The sequence below is a fragment of the Paraphaeosphaeria sporulosa genome, assembly GCF_001642045.1.
Source record: "Paraphaeosphaeria sporulosa strain AP3s5-JAC2a unplaced genomic scaffold CC84scaffold_15, whole genome shotgun sequence".
Taxonomy (NCBI): Eukaryota; Fungi; Ascomycota; class Dothideomycetes; order Pleosporales; family Didymosphaeriaceae; genus Paraphaeosphaeria; species Paraphaeosphaeria sporulosa.
In genome coordinates, this window is record NW_017253374.1 from 604,930 (window position 1) to 623,785 (window position 18,856).

Here is an 18,856-nt window from a genome sequence, read left to right on the forward strand (position 1 = left end):
TCTGGAATGAAGGAAGAACCGGTGGTGGCTGGAGATCGGACTTGGAGATATTGCTGGCGAATTGTGGGGTTCCTTCTTTGGCTCGTGGGAACAGCGTCAACGCCTGGTCGGGTCTGACGACATTCTGTCTGATATTGAACGCCTGGATATCAAGGCCCCAAATGTCTCGGGCGTCTGCTTCAATAACCAGGAAGTCTCAACTGCTTTGGGTCAAAGCTGTTTCCTCGAGATCACCTTCAAAACTACGCTTGAATGGTGGAACGATGAGGCTGAGCGCAAGCGCAAGGTTCGGGAGCTCGTCCGCAGGCTTGGGCTTCAGCCCCTCACAGCCTCATTCATTGGTGTCTCGCATCGGTCGTACAAAACAGTTCGTAGGTTGTGCAGATGCATAGCTGAATCGTTCTGAGCCTTGACGAGCGTTGGTGGACTTGCTTAGGTATGATGAAGTGGATCAACCCCTGTATGATTGAGAATCATGAGTTACTACCTCGAGTATGGGTGAATCGTCGACGGACGTTTCGCAGCCACTGTGACATGACCTATAGGCAAAACAGATAAAGCCTATAGAGAAGGCTATTCGAGGTGGACTATCACTCGAAACCGTTTTGCATACAATATCTGGCGAAAGTCCTGAAGCTTGGGCTTACTACCGAGATGCTATTCGCTGAGGGTTAGATGGAATACATAGAAACAGACGGTTCCTTCAATAAATAAACTGCTGACCACGTCAAGCCTCTCGTGAATTCAGGACAGTACCATGAGATGGGCCGAGGGGCTGTCACATTGTGCATCCAAACACAGCTCATCTTCGAACGTGGTTGAAGCGATGGATTTTTCTTGATTTATACCACGGCTCAGACACTAACATATCTCTTATACATGATCATGAGGCTAAATACCTGTGAGACAAAACGCTTTAGAAACTCCAAACCCAATGACAAAAGAAAAGAGACAACTACAACTCCTTCGCTACAGCCTCCAGCGACTCACCGAAGATGCGGCACGCCTCCTGCATCTCCGCCTCGCTGATGGTGAGGGGCGGGATGAACCTCAAAACGTCGAACACAGAAGTGCTTAGGAGTAACATGTCCCTCTTCACGCACTCCTGCACAACCTTGGGCGCGATTTGTCCTGCACCGCCCTTCTTCCTCGCTGCCTCGTTTTGGGATTGCGCAATTATGTCCGCATCCTGAAATTGCACACCCACCATCAAGCCCCTTCCGCGCACATCCTGGATCAGGTTTCCTGCCTTGCTGCCAGAGTTCTTGAGGTTATTCAAGAAACCGAAGAGCTGCTTCGACCGAGCGGCAACGTTGTCCAGGACCTTCTCCTCGCGGAAGACTTCGATGACGGCCTTAGCGGCTGCGCATGCTACAGCGTTACCGGCATAGGTTCCACCCATGGTGCCGGGCTTCTGACGGCTCATGATCTCGTTCGTGCTGGCAATACCGCTGAGTGGGAATCCGTTTGCGATACCCTTGGCGAATATCAATACATCAGGCTTTACACCGCTGTCCTCGACGGCGAACATTGTGCCAGTGCGACCGAAACCAGACTGAACTTCGTCGCAGATAAGAAGGATTCCGTGCTCATCACAGATTTTGCGGAGGCCGTGGAGGAAAGCAGGAGGTGCGGGGACGTAGCCGCCCTCGCCGAGAACGGGCTCCAGGATGATGGCGGCGGTGTCTGAAGGTGCGGTCTGCTGCGAAAGCGTGAGTTTGAGTTGGAAGAGAGACATCTCCACCAGCTTGTCGATGGGTGTGTCGGCAGGAAGTCCAAATTGAGCGTAGAAAGGAAAGGCGGTAGCGAAAATTCCGGGCATCAATGGACCATGTCCTTCTCCGTAGATGGTCTTGCTGCGCGTCATAGCGGCGGTTGCGCATGTACGTCCATGGTAGGAGCCTTGCATGACAATGATGTTTTGCTTCTTGGTTGCTGCTCGTGCAAGCTTGACGGCAGCTTCGACAGCCTCAGCGCCAGAGTTCCAGAGGAAGACAGTATCCAGGGAAGGATGTGGGAGAATCGGGATGAGTTCGCGGAGAAGGGCAATCTGCGCGGCGCTGAAGCCAATGTTGACTTGTGCGTGGGTGATCTTCATGCATTGTTTTGCTGCAGCCTCGCTGACCTTGGGATGGCAGTGGCCAAGGTTACAGACGCCGATGCCGGAGGTCATGTCGAGGAGCTTGACGCCCTTGTCGGTGGTGATGTAGGACCCCTTCCCATCTTCGAAGACATGCTTCGTGAGTCTTCCGATGCCCTTAGTGATGTGCTGCTCGCCGAAGGCAGCGGCATCGAAAGTCGGCTCGTTTGCGTGAGGCATGCTGATTGAGAAGGCGCGCTTTGAGGAGCAAGGAACCCGGACAGATGTGGGAGCAAGTGCCCGTCGGAGGGCAGCACCTTTGTATAGAGACATGTCGAAAATTGAGGGCGTATACCGCGTGTAGAAAGTTTTCGGTCCCAATGATATATATGGAGGCGCGGCGTTACGGGCGTGTAGGTCTGCACGTGCAATGGAGGTGTCGTTTAGTGTTGCACTAGTGTGATGTCATCTATCACGATAAGGTCTAGCTTCCTCGCTTGACCCCGGCCCGATTGCTTTTCTCCACGGCTCCAGCCTCTTCCAACGGCCCTCAACGAGACCGTAATAGGCATTTTTGAAGGCCAGCCTAGAAAAAGGTCCGCCTTCTAGTGTCCTTTAGATGAACGCCGTGTTCACCCTCTATTTACCGTTCCAATGCGACATTCGGCATCAAGGCTCGAAAACGATATCCCCATCCACTACAACCTCTAGCCTCGCCCTCACATCCTTTGGCGCCGAGCTTGTTGCAATCAGAACTCCATAGGTGCCTTTGCTCACCATCCACTTATTAAGGGACTCCTCCCAGTATGCTGCGTCTTGCCTCTTGAATTGGACTTCGACGTCCTTCTCTTCCCCAGGCTGCAGATCCACTTTGCCGAAGCCAACAAGCTTCTTCACCACACCATCCTCGGCAGGTGGTTCGACGTACAACTGTATGGTCTCCGCACCTGCAGTATGACCGATGTTCCTAACGACCGCAGTCACCTTCACGACCTCCTCGAAACTCCCATTGGCCTGTGCGTTTTTGACTTTGAATTCCGTATAGCTCAATCCGTAGCCAAAGGGGAACCGGACCTCCTTCTCACTACCCCACAGTTTGTCGAACCATCTGTATCCAACATGTGTTCCTTCGACGTACTCGACCTCCCTGCTCTCGTAACTATCGAGGCCGAAATTGCCGTGGCATCCAGTATGCTCATACTTGACAGGCCAGCTAATAGGAAGCTTTCCGCTCGGGCTTATCTCACCTAGCAGGACGTCGAGAATAGCATTGCCCGTTTCTTGTCCTGCATACCAAGCCTGGATCAAAGCGGGTACCTTCTCGAACCAAGGTAGCTCGACTGGCACGCCTGTAGTGTTTACTACAACGGTATTTGGGTTGGCAGCCGCGACCGAGGCGATGAGGTGGTTTTGCGACCCATCTGCAGGTAAATTCATGGACGAGAGATCTTGGCCTTCTGTTTCCCACTGCGTGGTATTGCCCACAAATACAATAGCGAGGTCCGCATCTTTCGCTAGTTCCACAGCCTCGGAGAGGACGTCTTGCTCCATCTCAGCCTGTAGGATAAAGCCGAGATGTATAGAGCACTGGTTGTCCATGAGATAAAGTTCTGCGTTCGAAACGGGCGAAGGGTGGGTTTCAGCAACAATCAAGTATTCTTTGCCTGTTTTGAAGGAATATTGGACGCGAATCTCATCCTGAACGCCGAGGAAAAAACCCATGGCGTCTTTGGTAGGTCCTGTTTGTTCCGCTACAAGCTCGCCATCAATGAACAATTTCGACGGGCCAAGACCGGAGAAACTGAGGTAATGGTCGCCAGTTATGGGAGGCTTGTGCGTAGTGGAGAGACGCACAGACTGGCAGCCCGTAACATTCGTGTTCATCAGCGTGTTGAAGCTACCACGGGGAAACTCTTCGCTACGAAAGCACTTTCCGTCGCTAATGTCGAGCTCCATAAAGTAGTCTGCAACGAAACCGGGATTGCCGTTGGAGTTTATGCATCCGGCTTCAAGGTCAGGATATACCCTGAAGATGTGTGCTCCCTTCCCGTGCGTGATCTGGACATCCTTCGGTAGGCGGTCAATAAACGCATCATATGGTGTAACCTTGTAATGGCAATTCAGACTTGCGCTGCCACCTCCGTGTGCAGCGGCGTACTTGGCTAGTGGACCTAGTAGAGCAATTTTCTTCGTTTTCTTCAAATCGATCGGTAGGATACAACGATCGTTCTTTAGTAGGACCAGACCTTCAGCGCCAGCTTTTCGTATGAGCGCTCGATGCTCTGGGCGATCGACTGCCTGCTCCTCTGGTGTGTCTCTCCGGTCGTCGAACTTTCCGACCTTCTTTAGGAGCTTGAGCGTGGAGAGAACGCGTGCATCGATGTCGGCTTCAGATACCCGGCCTTCTTTCAACGCTTCATGCACTGCTTCTGGTGTCCGTTGACGCGGAGGACCAGGCATCTCCATGTCAAGTCCATATTTGACGCCCTCTACGGTACTTGCAGCACCCCAGTCCGACATTACCATGCCATCATACCCCCATTGCTTGCGTAAGATGTGGATTAGGAACTTGTTCTGCGCGTCCACGTGCTTTCCGTTGATTTTGGGGTAACTGGACATGAAACACCAAGGATCCGCCTGCTTGGCGACCATTTCAAACGGCCTGAGGTATATCTCCCTCAGAGCTCGTTCCGAGATCTTCTCGTTGACCGAGAATCGCCGAGTATCCTGCTCATTGGCCAAGAAGTGCTTCACTGTCGCTGCCACACGCTCTTCTTGCAGGCCAATTACGTACTCGCTGGCTAGAGCTCCACTCAGAAACGGGTCTTCAGAGAAAGCCTCGAAGTTTCCTAAACACATATGTAAGTACTGCCGCTATAGGACTGAGACTAGTAAATACTCACGACCTCCAAGCGGAGAGCGGTGACAGCATACTGTTGGCCCAAGGACGACATATGCGCCTTTAGTGATAGCTTCCTGACCTAGTGCACGGCCAACCTGGCGCGAAAGTGAGCGATTAAAGGTTGCGGCAAGTGAGACACAAGCTGGGAAGCACGCCGCTGTTGTGCCATCGTAAAAGTTGTTTCCTCGTGCACCATTGGGGCCATCTGTGACCTATGCAATGTAAGCTAAAATAAAAAGAATAGCTGATCAAAGCATGGCCTCGAACGGCGAAGCCCCGTTACTCCGAGAACTTGATGATTACCTGTAAGGGCAGATCGGCAGCTGACGTCCGGACAAGCATTCCGCCTCGCACACCCCAGATCGGATATATGCACGTACCTTTAGCGAGGGTATGCCAACCCTGTCAATCTCAGGCGTCTCCCAGACATTTTTCGCGGACAAGAGAGAGATTTTCTCGTCCAGGGTCAGCTTTTCCAGCAGCGCATTCAGGTCTTCGCTCATTGTGACAGTGGTATCGGTATGGCGCAAGATCTGGACTCCTTCGTGCAGAGGGAATGAATCTTAAAGTAAATACCTGGTCCCACACCACACTACGAGTGGAGAGTCGGAGTATCTTTAGGAGCTTGCATCATGGAGGACCGATGGTGTGATTGGTTCCATCCGAAGGGAGAATCTTTAGGAGAATCTTTCCGACCATCTGGTACGTGGTGGCTTCGATTGCGGGTCTCTTCGTCCCAACTGGTGGTTGTGATTGGCAGAAAATGCGCACTGACTCGTAGTCGCTTGACGCGCATGTCCGTTTGACTCTCGGTCGGGGTCTCCAGACAGAACTTCGTGGCGCTATAACACGTGGGGAATGGCGCACCAATGGTCTGGAATATGGGGAAGTACCGTATAAGACCTCCTACATGTTCCACCAGTTTGGGTGGGCATCTGCAGGATCGCATCTTTTTCTGTTCAGAGGGCGTCTTGAGTATATCTTCGCATCCACAGACCATTGCTACCTCCGAAAATGACTATTGACACCAAGGACGTCGCTGTTGAGACTATGGAGTCTACCACTCCGGCTCCTGCTGTCGTCGGCTCTTCCCAGGTCCTCGCCTCGTTCATTGCACGTCAACATGGTCTCAGTCGTAGTGAGGCCATCAAGGAACACTACAAGCCTATCCTCTGGTGCTTGTACATGTTCTTTACTTGCATCATGTATGGCTTTGACTCCCTTGCAGGAGGCGTGGTCGTGGGTATCACGCAGTTTAGGGAAGATTTCGGAACGCCATTCGGGGGTGACTATGTTATCGATGCAAACTGGCAGCTCGGCTTCCAGGCGGCGACATTGGGTGGTGAGCTACCCCACTCTGATACAGCAGAGTAAAAGTCCTCATACGAACAGGCATCATCCTCGGTGGTGTTATCACTGGCTTTGCAATGAATAAGTTTGGTCGACAATTGTGCATTCTGCTCGCCTACATCCTCAACACCGGGGGCATATTCTTGCAGTTCTTTGCCACCACGCCGGCCCACTTCTTCGGCGGAAAGCTCCTTACCGGTATTCCTCTCGGTGTCTTCGCCACTGTTGCGCCCACGTATAGTTCGGAGATGGCACCCATCTCTGTTCGTGGTGCCGTCACCGCCGGCATGAACTTTGCTGTTGTACTGGGTCAATTGATTGGCTACGGTGTCCAACGGCAGTCATCGTTTTACGACGATGCACGTCAATACAAGGTGTACGTTCAGCACAACAATTCGTATACCTATCAGGAAATGAATTAACATCCTCAGCCTCTTCGCCACCCAATGGGGCTACGTTGTCGTCGGCCTCGCCATCCTCCCCTTCCTCCCCGAATCCCCATACTGGCTCGTCGCCCGCAACCGTATCGAGAAGGCACGCCGTAACATCATCAAGCTCCACACCCCCGGCTACGACGTCGATGGCCAAATGGCCGAGATCCATGACTCGCTCGAACGCCTCAACGCCGACAAAGAAGGCTCGGCATCCATCTCTGAGTGCTTCAGTCGCCAGAACATTCGCCGCACTATCGTGTCTACCATGATCTTCTTCATCCAGAATGCGTCTGGCAGTGCGTGGGTGATTGGTTACATGAGCTATTTCATGCAATTGGGTGGTATGTCAGCGGCCAGGTCTTTCGATACGACGGTCGGTCTAAGTGGACTGATGGTTGTTGGTAACATGTTCGGGTGGCTGTTCATCGAATGGTTTGGCCGAAGAGGAACAGCCTTGTACGGGACGGCCATCCTGGCAGTGACGCTGATTCTGATCGGTGTTCTCGCCGTTGTCAAAACATCTGGCGCTATCTGGGGACAGGTCGCATTCATGGCTGTTTGGTCTTTCGGTAAGTCCACCCCACATGTTCTCCGACCGTTTACAAGCTAACCCTTCGCAGTATACCAAGGCACCATCGGCTCCGCTGCCTGGGTCATTTCCGCTGAGAACTCTACTTCCCGCCTGCGCAGCCCTACCCAATCCCTCGCCACGGTCATGAACGGTCTCTCGGGCTGTATTTGGGGGTTCTCGCTGCCATATGCCATCAACCCCGACCAGGGCAATCTCCAAGGCAAGATCGCGTTCATCTTCGGCGCTGTGATGGTGGCGTCCTGCGTGTTCATCTTCTTCTTCGTGCCTGAGACGAAGGGCAGGACGTTCATTGAGATCGACGAGCTGTACAGGCGAGGAGTGCCGGCGTGGAGGTGGAGCAAGACGGAGCTTGTCACTGTCGTTGAGGAGGGCAAGGGAGACGCTGAGATACGCACGTTTTAAAAGTGGAGTTTGTACGATGTAATACATTTTGTGTGCAATAAGCCTAGCATATTCAATCACTGTTCGTTGACTTTAGCAATGAGCTAGAGAACCTCGTTCCATTCAATACTGGTCTCAGTATTCTGATTTCCACTGAAGATCATCAGCACCTTCCCAATGCCATCGTTTCCTCCTTCCACATCTTCGAGTTTCAACAACTCCCCCAAACCTAGCAGTCATGCAGCCCACCTACCCACATTAGCGCACTCCCCTTTACCTCTTCGCCAGCCTCAGGCCCGATACTTACTCTCACACTCATTGTGCGCCGCATCACCCGTCCTCGTATCCCTTGCACTAACCCAGCATCCCCACCCCGGAACCCAATCCCACGTCCTGCCGTTCTAATCAGCCCACAGCCTCAGCCTCACTCCCCAGCACTCACCTTCCACCAACTTTCTTCGTACACGCCACGCCGAAGCGATCAGATGTCTTGATATCGCGGACCAGGTTGCCGGCACCGACGCCGGGCTTGGAGCGGCAGTCCACTCCGTTGGACGCGACGACGCACCAATTATCACGTTTTTCGAAGGGGTTTGGATTTGAGAGGGGGGTCGCGAGGGCGGTGAGGGAGAAGGGGACGAGGAGAGCGAGGGTGAGCTTCATTGCAGTGATGAACTGGAGATGAATAGTTTGTGGATTTGAGTAAGAAGATGTATGCGATGAAACATGAGTGTGATTGGCGTGGCTTTTATACGTCTTGTCCTGAGGTCGAGCCGAGCGTTACGAACATGCTTGCCTGGCGCTCCAGTCGTGCCTTCGCGAAAGACGTTTGTCTTTCCGCTCCACATTATCAAGTCCCTCGCTTTCCTCGCTTTCTGATTAATCCTCCACTGCTCGCCACATACCCATATGACCACAGGGTTTACAACCGTGTAACTATTCCTGGGGCTCTTTGCATTGAGAATTTAACCAAAGCCAATTGGTTCTCGTCTTCCTCGGCGGCTAAATGCCACTCTGTAGTATTCTTCGCGTAACAGAGACGTTGTTGCCGTGCAATACGAAGTCTAGCATTACGTGGTACAGTACCCTCAGCCGCGCGAGGCTCAATATTAATTAACGTGCCTGGCTAGGGAAGCTAAGGCGAAAGGTTATTAGAGCTGACTTGATGTCGTGCTCCGCCATCTACAATACAATTGTGGTCAGTGATACGGGTGGAGGGCTCAACGTGGAACAGGCTACAGGCAAGCGGGGAATAACACGAAAGCACAAGTCAACAATGAACACTCATTGCGATTAATCAATGGATTGCTCCCGTCATGATTTATCTCCCGATCATGATGCTAGTTCCGTTGCCAAGGACCGCCGTAGCACACATGTGCAAGCTTCGTAACTCTAGACGCGCGATGTGCTTCCCACATAACAAGCCGTCCAGCCAATGATAGATGACATCATCTCAAACCGTGACCGCGACCCAATGTGGACCGTACGCGCCTTCGCTATGCCGTTAAAGTCAAGACGAAAAGATATGGATGCAAAAGCAAACCACGTCAAAGAGAGCCCAGCGGCCAAAGATGAGCCAAAGCTCTCTAGATCAGTGTTCCATGTACGCCAACCGCCAGGGTGGGCTTCCCAGGCCCGAAAACAAGTAAAGAATGTGTGTAGGAAAACGTCAACGTCCGAACACACCCGAAACGCCATGAACCCAAGCTTGGTCAATGCATTCGTGCCCATGTTTGAGTGTCTCATCGACCTTCGATGGTAACTGGTGATATTCCGAACTCTGTAAGAGTGCGATCATGTCAGCGCAGTTCCTCAATTTTCAAGGTCGATGAGCTCAGGATCCATTTCAGACTCACTGCCATAGTCCGAATGATCGTACGCCTCTGTTTTACATTAGTCCTGTTCCACTCAAGCTTGGATGATCTACTAACCGCCCGTTGAAACTGGAGTGCTCTCATCCGTCGGCCAGTTTTGCAGCCTCGGCAAAGCCTCCGACTGGTATCTCTCTATGATGTGTCCATCCTGTACGTGTCTGCAAGGCTCCCAAGTTGGGTCGTCTGACTCATACAGATTGGTGATCAACAGCGCAAGCACCTCACACACCTGAGCCACCGCTTGTATGTCCGATCGTGCAGTCGTTCTCTGGTACTCCAAAACGATCTTATCGCTTAGTTCAAAGAGAAGATTCCGGACTGTTTTGTACTTCAACTTGAGGACATCCTCGGGAGTATTTTGATCGTCTTGATACCGCACAAAGAGTTCTTCAAAATGTTCCGCGCTTAGTTTGCGGACAACTTCGTCATCGTAGAAGAGTAGATGTACAGCGACGGACTTTGCGAACCGGAGTGAAGCCGTGTAAGGGTAATCGGTTCCTTTTTCATCAGACACTGCTTCATTGTCGAGATGCAGCAGGCCCTTCAGAAAACAAACATTGGCCTCGCCGCCTCCCTGGGGGTATTTGACGATATGGTTGCGAACAACGTCAATGACTTGATCGATGTGATGGATATCCGGAGAGGCCTCGCAATAAGGCAGGGCAGCCCGAACATAAGGATCAGATTGCGGAGGCTCCAGCGAGCCGACCCCTTCATGAACTGTCAAGAACAGCCGCTGCTGGAACCTTCCGTCGACAGATTTGAGCATCAGCTTGAGGATTTCGCCAGGATAGTAGACCTCGGTCTTCGTGGGGTCATACATCTCGAGCATCCTATCCAAAAACGCGATGGCTCGGTTGTCCTCATGCCAGAAATACAGGAAGGCTTTCTCCTCTCGAGAAAGAGGGAATTTGTGTCCGTTGACTTCGTATATGTCCAGTCGACTACCTCTGTTCTTTGTAAACACCTGGGCGTGGAGATCGACCCTCGATAGAAGTCTATAGACAAACTCGATCAAGCGGTTGTAGATGCGGCGCTTCTTGTCGACAACGCGCCACAAGTCGACATCGCGACAAGCTTCGAGTGCGTGCATGCAGAACATGCGCAAGCCAAACTCCAAAAAGTTGCTGTCCAAAAGTACCGCGGTCTCGACGTGACCAAGGTCACTGACTTGACATAAGGTTAGATACAAATCGTCCCAACCGCGAAAGGTCTGGTATGATTCGTCGCAAACCTTGCGAAGACTCCTAGAAACCGCCACGAGTACACCATCTGTCTGGATCATGGAGCCTGATTCGCTCTCTGTTTCCGTAGCTTCGATACCATATGCTACAGGGTCCTTCCCGCGAAGATACTGAAGACTATCGATGAGGAATGATCTGGTCTGTGAGCGAACCTTGCCGTGGACGCAATGAAGAAGCAAATTGGCCAATGCAGAGTGATGAGTGGCTAGCCATTTCAAGGCAACTTGGCAGCACGTGGCACACGATAGGACGGTCTTCCGAAGCTGCATCATGGCCTCATCGAAGTTATCCGCACTCTTAACACGGAAAAGTGTTTGAGAGAGATGTTCGAGGACAACATGGAGTGCTTGAGACTCTTGTAGGTGATCTTCGGAGCAAGTGCCATGGTTGACCGCGCGTAGATTTGTGAGGAGCAGCCGCACAAATTTGGTATGATTAGGGTCGTAGAGGCTATACTCGCGTACGAATCGATCGTTTTCGATCTGGATGCTCTGCTGTAAAGCCGGAGGGACAGAGACCTTGACAGTCCCTGACTGTGACGCCACCATGTATTGGTTGTGATCCTCCACGATTGCGGAGCGACGCTGATAAAACAGCATGTACGCACTGAATTGCTTCTGCTGCCGCTGGAACTCGTCATAGAAACCGCCATAGGCGTGATAGCCAAGCGAAGATGGATCGAAAGCATCAACATCTCGATCATTGAACTCAACCCATGGTTGCGCATGTCCTACAGGGCTTGGTCGCTCGCGAATGTACGAATAGTAATGACCATTCTCAGACGTTCCTTGGTGAACCAGGACGCCAACGAGCTCGAAGATATCCTCTTCACGGGGCTTCGATGGATCGCTCAGGTGGTCGATCTTGAAAGGGCTGACATCGATCACAGCGGGGAACTCGAACTGGTCGTTGATCTTCGCTCTGCGCAATTCAACGAGATCAAAATCGAAGCGCTTCAAATGGAAGATGAGGTTGTCTGGGACGTCCTTGAGGCATGTTCGTTTTACCGCATCCACCAGTTTCCCTCCGCACGATTCGCATTTGTACTTGTTGTCTCCTTCCATGACATCGCCTTCCACGAAAGACTGCAGGCTTTCGTAGAGATTTTGCTTGCCCTGAACATCGCATTGTACGACGAAGAAGCTTTCAACTCGTTCAGATACATGCTCGCACTCCTTAGACTTGATCTGGTTGATCGTATGGCCTCCGTAGAAGGAGCGGAATTGCTCTTTGATGCCTGATGCAAGCATCTGACCTTCCCACTGGTCAAAGAGCAAGTTGTAAAACTCATCTGCGTCCATCTGTATATTGATATCGATGGGCGTCCCTTCAGGTGCTTTGACACATACCGCAAACTCTCGTGGATCTGCAGATTTGCGATAGCTATTCTGCATTTCGGCAAAGAGCTTCTGGGTCTGATGTAGGAGAAACTGTTGTCCATCCGGGTCGGTGACGTTCAGCTTGAGAATGAACTTGCGGAAGTTGACATTCATGAAGAGCTGCGTAAGTAAAGAGTTCATGTAACAGATAGCACGAGGGTTATACAGGCCAACGTATCCAGTTGGAGCCCGGATTTCATTGCTTCTGTCAACGCATAGGGCTCTCGAGTCGGCGTTAGGGTTTTCAATCCCAAGATCCTCGGCTAGATCGAGAAGCAATCCGCAGCTTGTTTGGTCGTCGGCCAGTGCTAGGACAAGGTCATATAGCTCTTTCCGCGTCTTGCTCTCCAGTATGGGCGTTTGAGACTCCTGTGACTCGTCTTCCATCTCGCTGACTTTGGGAGCAAACAAGAATTTACGCCAGATCCTATCAATCATTGAACTAGCATTCAAGGGTTTCTTGAATGACTTCAATGACGAAACACAGCTAAGCAAGAGCTTGGTGAAGCCAAGGACGACACAATCGATCTCATCTCGGCCCACCTTTTCTTCATGGACATAGCTAAGGAGAAGTGCACTCCAGGTGGCTAAGTAAAATCGTAAGGATACTTCGTCTCTGTTATGCTCGTCGTGCTTCCGGAAGACCTGATCTGCAAGGTCAAGCAACTCCTCTGATTGGCGGGGAAACTGAACGGCTTGTGGCAGGACAGACGATATGAATTGCCAAAAAGCGCTCGACGTGTCGGCTTCGGTGATGGCAAAAGTGGGAGAAAGACCTCCACCACAGACAGATGATATGGCTTTGGCAACGCCTTCTCGTAACAGCTTCCTCCCATCACGTAGGAGCAGGGCTCCGTGTAGCGGACCAGCTTTGTCATGGTTGATGAAAGCATTCCAGATACCGCGTGAATGCAAGGATGCCTCCACGACAGTGCAGTACGACTCATAGGCATGGACGCCCATATCTGTCTTGCTATCCAGAGCGATGGATACGAGGTCCAGAAGACGATCCACGAGAGCTTGTTCGTTTGAGAAATAACTGGAGGAAATTTCTTGCGCAGGCCGCTCTGAATAACCATGTTACTCCAGATAACGTTTATGGATGGAAATGTACGTACCTTTAAGGAAGCCTATGAGTACACCGACCAACACGCCAGGTAACGGCATGGAGGACGATGAGCGTTGCTGTTCCACCAGCCCTGGGCGTAGCAAAGCCTGATCGACGTAGCGCACGCTGTTGGCCAAGAAAGTATCGTCCACCGAATTCTATCAAATGTTAAGTCATGTTCATTGAAACAAATTTGAGGTAAACAAACCTTCCTCACCTGTACCCTCAGCCGATTTTGGAGAGCATAAGCAGCATATTTCGCCTGCCAAGGCTTATCTTGCGGGAACAATGACTCAGAAATTGCCGTGCCCGCCATCACAGAATCGACGATGGTGCTATGGAAGGGGAACATGAAAAGAAACTCAAAGATCTGTTGCTGTTTAGCATGACTAGTTAAAGGAGGACATTGAACTTACTACAGAACTGATATGATCATCCGCGTCCATGCATGCAAATAATTCATCAAAGTGACTCAACAAGGTAGTCTCAAATATCGAAGAGCTGCCGCTGGGATCAGACATGGGCTGAGAAACTTCGGCTCCGGGCGCCTTCTGAACCAATAGTTGCTGGCCCCCTAGACCGAGATCGGCAACTTTTGCATCTGGTCTATTCACAACACTGAGTCGCTGACCCTTGGCGAAGAGGTTCAGCTTCGTACACCCGGTCGCTTGACACAAGCGGTTATAGAGGTCTTGAAGGGTGTTTTCGGAGCCGATGACCAATGTCTCCTTTGTATGCGTGACTGGACAAGAGTATTTGATCTCAAGTGGTTCACCGACAGGGAGCTCCACGTCCAGAGGCTCAACCTTGGAATCCGATCGCTTCGCACGGTTCAATTCCGGTTTGCTTCGAATCAGACCAAGAAGCAACTTCAGAAACATCACAGTCCTGGAGAATCGTTGCTCTTTCTGCTGCTTCGTGACGTGGGGAATTGTCACATCCATTTGGTTGGCACTTGGCGATGTCATAGCTGTCTCTGCTCGGAGTGTCTTGTATACGGACAGCAGCTCCTTCATGCACTGTTCCACGAGTGCAACATGTGCCTCTTCAAGGTCGTCGAGAGTGATGCCTTCATTGAGATCTACCTCCAAATAGCGTGAGGCCAGAAGTCTACCCGCACGATCTTCGATAGTTTCCGGCGGAGCCGAGAGGATCATGGCCCATAGCAAATCGGCACCGCGAATCTGCAGCAATGTCTTTGTACCTTCTTGTATAGTGACGCTACGTCGCGTTGTCGGGAATCGATATGCTGCGACAAACTCGAACATCCCGAGGGTGTAGTAGACCGGGTCTAGTCTGGGTACGCATACGGTAACGAGCTGCTTGCAGAAGTCGTTGTTCGGTTTGCTTTTCACGGCATCAAGAAATTTGGACCAGGCCATATCCCTGCGATGGTTGGTATGCGCATGGCTTCCAATGAGGTGATCCCAGATTGACTGATAAAGATCGGTCGGTATCGATTCGCAAGCTTGGTATATGATAAGGGCTAGAAGTTCAAGGCGATACTGGAGGGCTGTGAGCTCGACGTTGAACACCATGTCTTTTTCGTTTCCGATGTATGCGCACATCTCCTCGATGACATCGCGGACGACATCGAGATTGTCTTTGAAAAAGCTCTGCTCGCCATAAAGGAAATATGATGTGAGTATGTAGATCACTCGAACATTACCAGTTGCTGTTGGAGACCTGCTTGCAACATGCATGGTGCACTCGCGTAGGAGCCGACGCCGCTCATCCTTAGAGATGAAAGTGACCATAGAACGAAGCTGCTCAGCCGCCTCATAATGAAGAGCGTTGGATGTTTTAGTGCTCTCTCTGCCTGGCGATGTATCTTGCAGCACCCGTATACAGATATTCCAGGGCCGCGCTTCGACGTGAACTTCGCTCCAGTCCTTTTCCCTGTTCAATATCTTGGGAGCAAGGTCTTTCAGGAAGCGCAGGATATCCAGAGTGTAGCTCTCGATTGGAAGTCCATACATCTTCGAGCAGAGATATAATTGAGCTGCCTCGCTCATGAGGTTGTAGATACCTCTTACCATCGTCATAGTTGCGGACACCATACGAGGATCGGAGCTGTGAGAGATGGTGTTCCAGATAGCATCAGTTTGCGTGTTGGAGTAGCGATGAGTGACTACAAGAAAGCCGACAATATTGCCGCTCCGAGAAATAAGCTGCGGATGCGAATCGACGCTTATTATGTAGTCGACCACCCGTTCATGGAGGATGAAGTCGGCAAGGTACTGCATGACCGGGTGGCCTGTCGAGAGAGGTGTGTTGTTGTACTCTTTCCACAGCTCCACAAGGGACATGTCCATGTAGCCGATACTCATGACTCGTAATTCCATACGTCCCTTCACCATGTACTTTCGGAGCAGTTTGAATTTCCACGCATTTGCGACCAGCTTGGGGTATTCGAGGGAGTCCTCGAGATACGGAGCATGACCGACTTGGTCATCTGCTGGATCCGCCGTCGGTGACTCTGGATCTCGATAATCCAGAAACTCGGCAACGAGGTTAGCAGCTAAGACGGCGTCCGATCGGCAGATGTTAAACAATAATGAGTAAAAGCAGGCAATCGTATCCCTCGCTACTCCTGTGTCGACGACCTTACTAGGGATCTGAAGATCTGCCTCGTATGTGCGAAAAAACGTAAGCGCATCGCGACACAATTGTGGCAGATTGAATACATCTTTCGAAGATTCTTCGTTTGACGTCGCAAGGAGATGACTTATTATTGAGTCCACGATACCCGCTACGTTGGTTGCCATCCAGTTCTGTGCGGGGAGTGGAAGCTTGCCATGTGCCTGGCAAGCCAAGTTCAGAAGATGTTTGGGACCCTCGGCTTCGAAGTAGACTGATAAAATCTGCTGTTCCATGGTATCGATGTCGGCCATATATTCTTTCCGCATCATGTTGTAGAGGTGAAGAGAGCCTCCCATGACTAAGTTTCGCATGATCGGGTGGACCTGGCGTATGTGCTTTTGAGATATGACCGGATGGTGACAGTGCTCTCCCGGAGTCGACCGTGCGAACATGCAAGCGTCGACCTGGGTGAGGCGTACGACAAGTCGGAGGTACGACGAGAAGAACTTTGTAACGATGTCCTCTTCAGACATGTCCGTAGAGGCGAAGGTGTCGCCGAGGGACGTTCTAATAAGGGTCAGTCCGGTTGAGTGATCCACAAGATACGTCGATGATTTACTTCCGATTCAATAGCCTCCAAGCCACGCAACAGATTTCCTCCCAAAGACCCGCTTGGTTTACGTAGAAGCTCAGCCATGCCAGCGGTTGATCTGGAAGACCATCTAGCCAGTCAGAGACTTGATTGAGAATAGCTCCATCCACCTGCGAATCTGCGGTTATTAGCATGGATTATAGCCTCCAGCTCACAGCGATGAAGCTCGACTCACTGGACTGGATATACTTCGCAATTTCCTGTGCAGCGTACATGTAGTCTCCATCGTGCGCGAAAGGGAACATGGAGAGGTGCGCGTCGGGATCGTAATCGACACCAAAGGAAGCAGCTGTGGCATAGCCAGCCATTGGATCAGCGTCGCCGTCGTCGTCGTCGTCGTCGTCGTCGTCGTCGTCGTCAATAGCGATGATAGGCGGGCTGTCGGCGGAGCTGTCGTCTGCACCGTCGGCATCGTTCGCCCCACTCGAGGCGCCGTCCATGGCGGCGGGGACATGGATGGCTTCGTCGGAGGCCGCGGTTGCGCGTGCATCGTCAGTGCTGGCGGCAGCGTCGCGGGTGTGCGACGACGAGGGCGGCTGCGACCGTATTGTCATTTCGACCTGCTGCTCGAGCGGGGCAGTCGTGGAGTCTGCGTCTGTGTCTGTGTCCGTGTGCATGGCTGGGGTTTCTACACCGCCGCTGTCAAGCCTGGGTCGTTTGCGGGTCAAGGAGGGGTCTGCGTCTTCCATAGAGTCGCGCGGCGGCGGCGACGCGGGGACACTGAGTGCGGTGTCTGCGGTGGCAGACTCCATTAATTCATGGTCTGGCTGACTCATGACGCAGTGATTGCCGCCAGTCGTGTTTGCGGAAGCGGCACGCGTGACCGGGGCGAGGTGGGTGGTAGGCACAGTTGCCCGCGGTGCTGGAGTACAGGCAGCAGCAGCAGCCTACCCACGCTTCACGGCGGTCGACAGCCTCGCGCGGAGGGGCGTAGGTGCGGGGAGAAGGGGCACCATGGGCGTCCTTCTACGGTGCGGCAGGTGGAGACAAGGCGCAGAGGACCGTGGGCGCAATCAATGGGCAATGGAGCGCAGCGCTGGAACTGCACGCGTCCGTGAATGAATGTCCTGGAGAGCTGGAGTTTGGCTGTGGTGGGGCGCACCTTCCCAACCAATGACGTTGGCTTGGCACTCGCGCTTGCCTTTACCTGCCGCTAGTGCGCTTGCCCTTGTGGCGCGTGAACGAGCAGGGGAGCGCTTTGAACCACGCAGCTCCACCCGTCCACTTGGGGCAAACAAGTGCAGAGCCCTGCGTGTTGTAGCGCCCTGCTGTTGTTGCTGCTGCCGGTACCTGCGTCGTTTGTCCGCCGCCTGCAACGCCATGGCCGCCACCGCTAGAAAGGGCACGAAGCCGATATTCAAGACCACACGCCCGTACACTGAGACCAACTGGTACGCTGAGCCTAGTCTACCGTATGGGCTTGGCAGACTGATCGATTCAGGCCCACCCTCACAGCTCAGCAAAACCGGGATGTAACAGATCTGGTGTGCAGGTGCGTTGAACAATGAACACCTGAAGATGGCATTCTTCGCAAAGCTATGGCACTGGTTGTGTCAAAAGCCCGATCAGCAAGACAGATCACCCAACGTTCCGCATTCACCGTCACATCTCACCGGGCCATGTTGACCTCGACAGTGTAGACAGGATATCTTCTGACCAGCGTCCAGTGTATTACAGCCCCTTGGAGACCACCGCAGGACACACGTACTACCATCAAAGGGGAAAAAAAGAAAACGGGAGTCACAGAGAAAGAACAACGAAGATGCCGACAAAAATGCTCCCAGCAACCCCACTCCGCCCCCAGACATCAGCAATCACATCCTCATCGGCCTCAACAGCGTAACCCGCCACCTAGAATCCCTAGCAGCACACGCAGCACCACCGTCCGCTCCTTCCCACGCCAAAGCAGACCCACCATCACCAGATGCAACTCCGCCACGACCTCTATCCATCGTTCTCATTCCGCACAACCACCCGCCGGCCTCCCTACCACACGCGCACATCCCTACGCTTGTTCACTTGTGCACCATGACCTCGCAGAAGGACAAGGCCACCCGGCTGCTCGCTGTGCCGCCGGGGTGCGAGCCGGTGATTGCAGAGGCGCTTCACATACCGCATGTAGGTGCGCTGGGGATCTTTGAAGGGGCACCGGGTGCTGATGCGTTGGTCGCGTATGTAAGGGAGAATGTGGATGTGACGAGGTGTGCGTGGATTGAGGAGGCAATAGGACCGGAGTGGAAGGGCACGAGAATACAAGATAAATAAAAAGTGTCACGG

General features: G+C 52.4%; 6 protein-coding genes across 6 annotated transcripts; 2 read left to right on the forward strand and 4 right to left on the reverse strand.

Moving 5' to 3' along the window:
* Positions 1 to 678: 678 nt before the first annotated feature.
* CC84DRAFT_1169506 (uncharacterized protein) lies at positions 679 to 2,352 on the reverse strand. The gene has a single exon (XM_018179675.1). It carries the CDS (start codon positions 2,318 to 2,320, stop codon positions 956 to 958), a length of 1,365 nt encoding a protein of 454 aa, XP_018029766.1. The 5' UTR covers positions 2,321 to 2,352; the 3' UTR covers positions 679 to 955.
* Positions 2,353 to 2,749: 397 nt separating this feature from the next.
* Positions 2,750 to 5,485, reverse strand: CC84DRAFT_1157382 (uncharacterized protein; the record flags this gene model as incomplete). Its single annotated transcript, XM_018177009.1, has 3 exons — positions 2,750 to 4,929; positions 4,984 to 5,194; positions 5,363 to 5,485. 3 exons carry the CDS (start codon positions 5,483 to 5,485, stop codon positions 2,750 to 2,752), a joined length of 2,514 nt encoding a protein of 837 aa, XP_018029767.1.
* Positions 5,486 to 5,833: 348 nt separating this feature from the next.
* On the forward strand, positions 5,834 to 7,760 carry CC84DRAFT_1131278 (general substrate transporter; the record flags this gene model as incomplete). The annotated part of the gene is made up of 4 exons (XM_018175890.2): positions 5,834 to 6,324; positions 6,375 to 6,708; positions 6,764 to 7,335; positions 7,387 to 7,760. The coding sequence occupies exons 1-4, from the start codon at positions 5,997 to 5,999 to the stop codon at positions 7,758 to 7,760; spliced, it is 1,608 nt and encodes a 535-aa protein (XP_018029768.1). The 5' UTR covers positions 5,834 to 5,996.
* Positions 7,761 to 7,968: 208 nt separating this feature from the next.
* CC84DRAFT_1223076 (uncharacterized protein) lies at positions 7,969 to 8,402 on the reverse strand (the record flags this gene model as incomplete). Its single annotated transcript, XM_018183458.1, has 3 exons — positions 7,969 to 7,988; positions 8,047 to 8,132; positions 8,182 to 8,402. The coding sequence occupies 3 exons, from the start codon at positions 8,400 to 8,402 to the stop codon at positions 7,969 to 7,971; spliced, it is 327 nt and encodes a 108-aa protein (XP_018029769.1).
* Positions 8,403 to 9,526: 1,124 nt separating this feature from the next.
* On the reverse strand, positions 9,527 to 17,450 carry CC84DRAFT_401799 (uncharacterized protein). Its single transcript, XM_018186045.1, has 7 exons — positions 16,755 to 17,450; positions 16,547 to 16,697; positions 13,761 to 16,494; positions 13,553 to 13,714; positions 13,355 to 13,502; positions 9,671 to 13,303; positions 9,527 to 9,622 (listed from the first exon to the last, which is right to left on the reverse strand). Exons 1-7 carry the CDS (start codon positions 17,353 to 17,355, stop codon positions 9,552 to 9,554), a joined length of 7,500 nt encoding a protein of 2,499 aa, XP_018029770.1. The 5' UTR covers positions 17,356 to 17,450; the 3' UTR covers positions 9,527 to 9,551.
* A 322-nt stretch (positions 17,451 to 17,772) lies between these two features.
* CC84DRAFT_1157390 (uncharacterized protein) lies at positions 17,773 to 18,844 on the forward strand (the record flags this gene model as incomplete). Its single annotated transcript, XM_018177010.1, has 3 exons — positions 17,773 to 17,970; positions 18,021 to 18,071; positions 18,247 to 18,844. The coding sequence occupies exons 1-3, from the start codon at positions 17,900 to 17,902 to the stop codon at positions 18,842 to 18,844; spliced, it is 720 nt and encodes a 239-aa protein (XP_018029771.1). The 5' UTR covers positions 17,773 to 17,899.
* Positions 18,845 to 18,856: the final 12 nt, after the last annotated feature.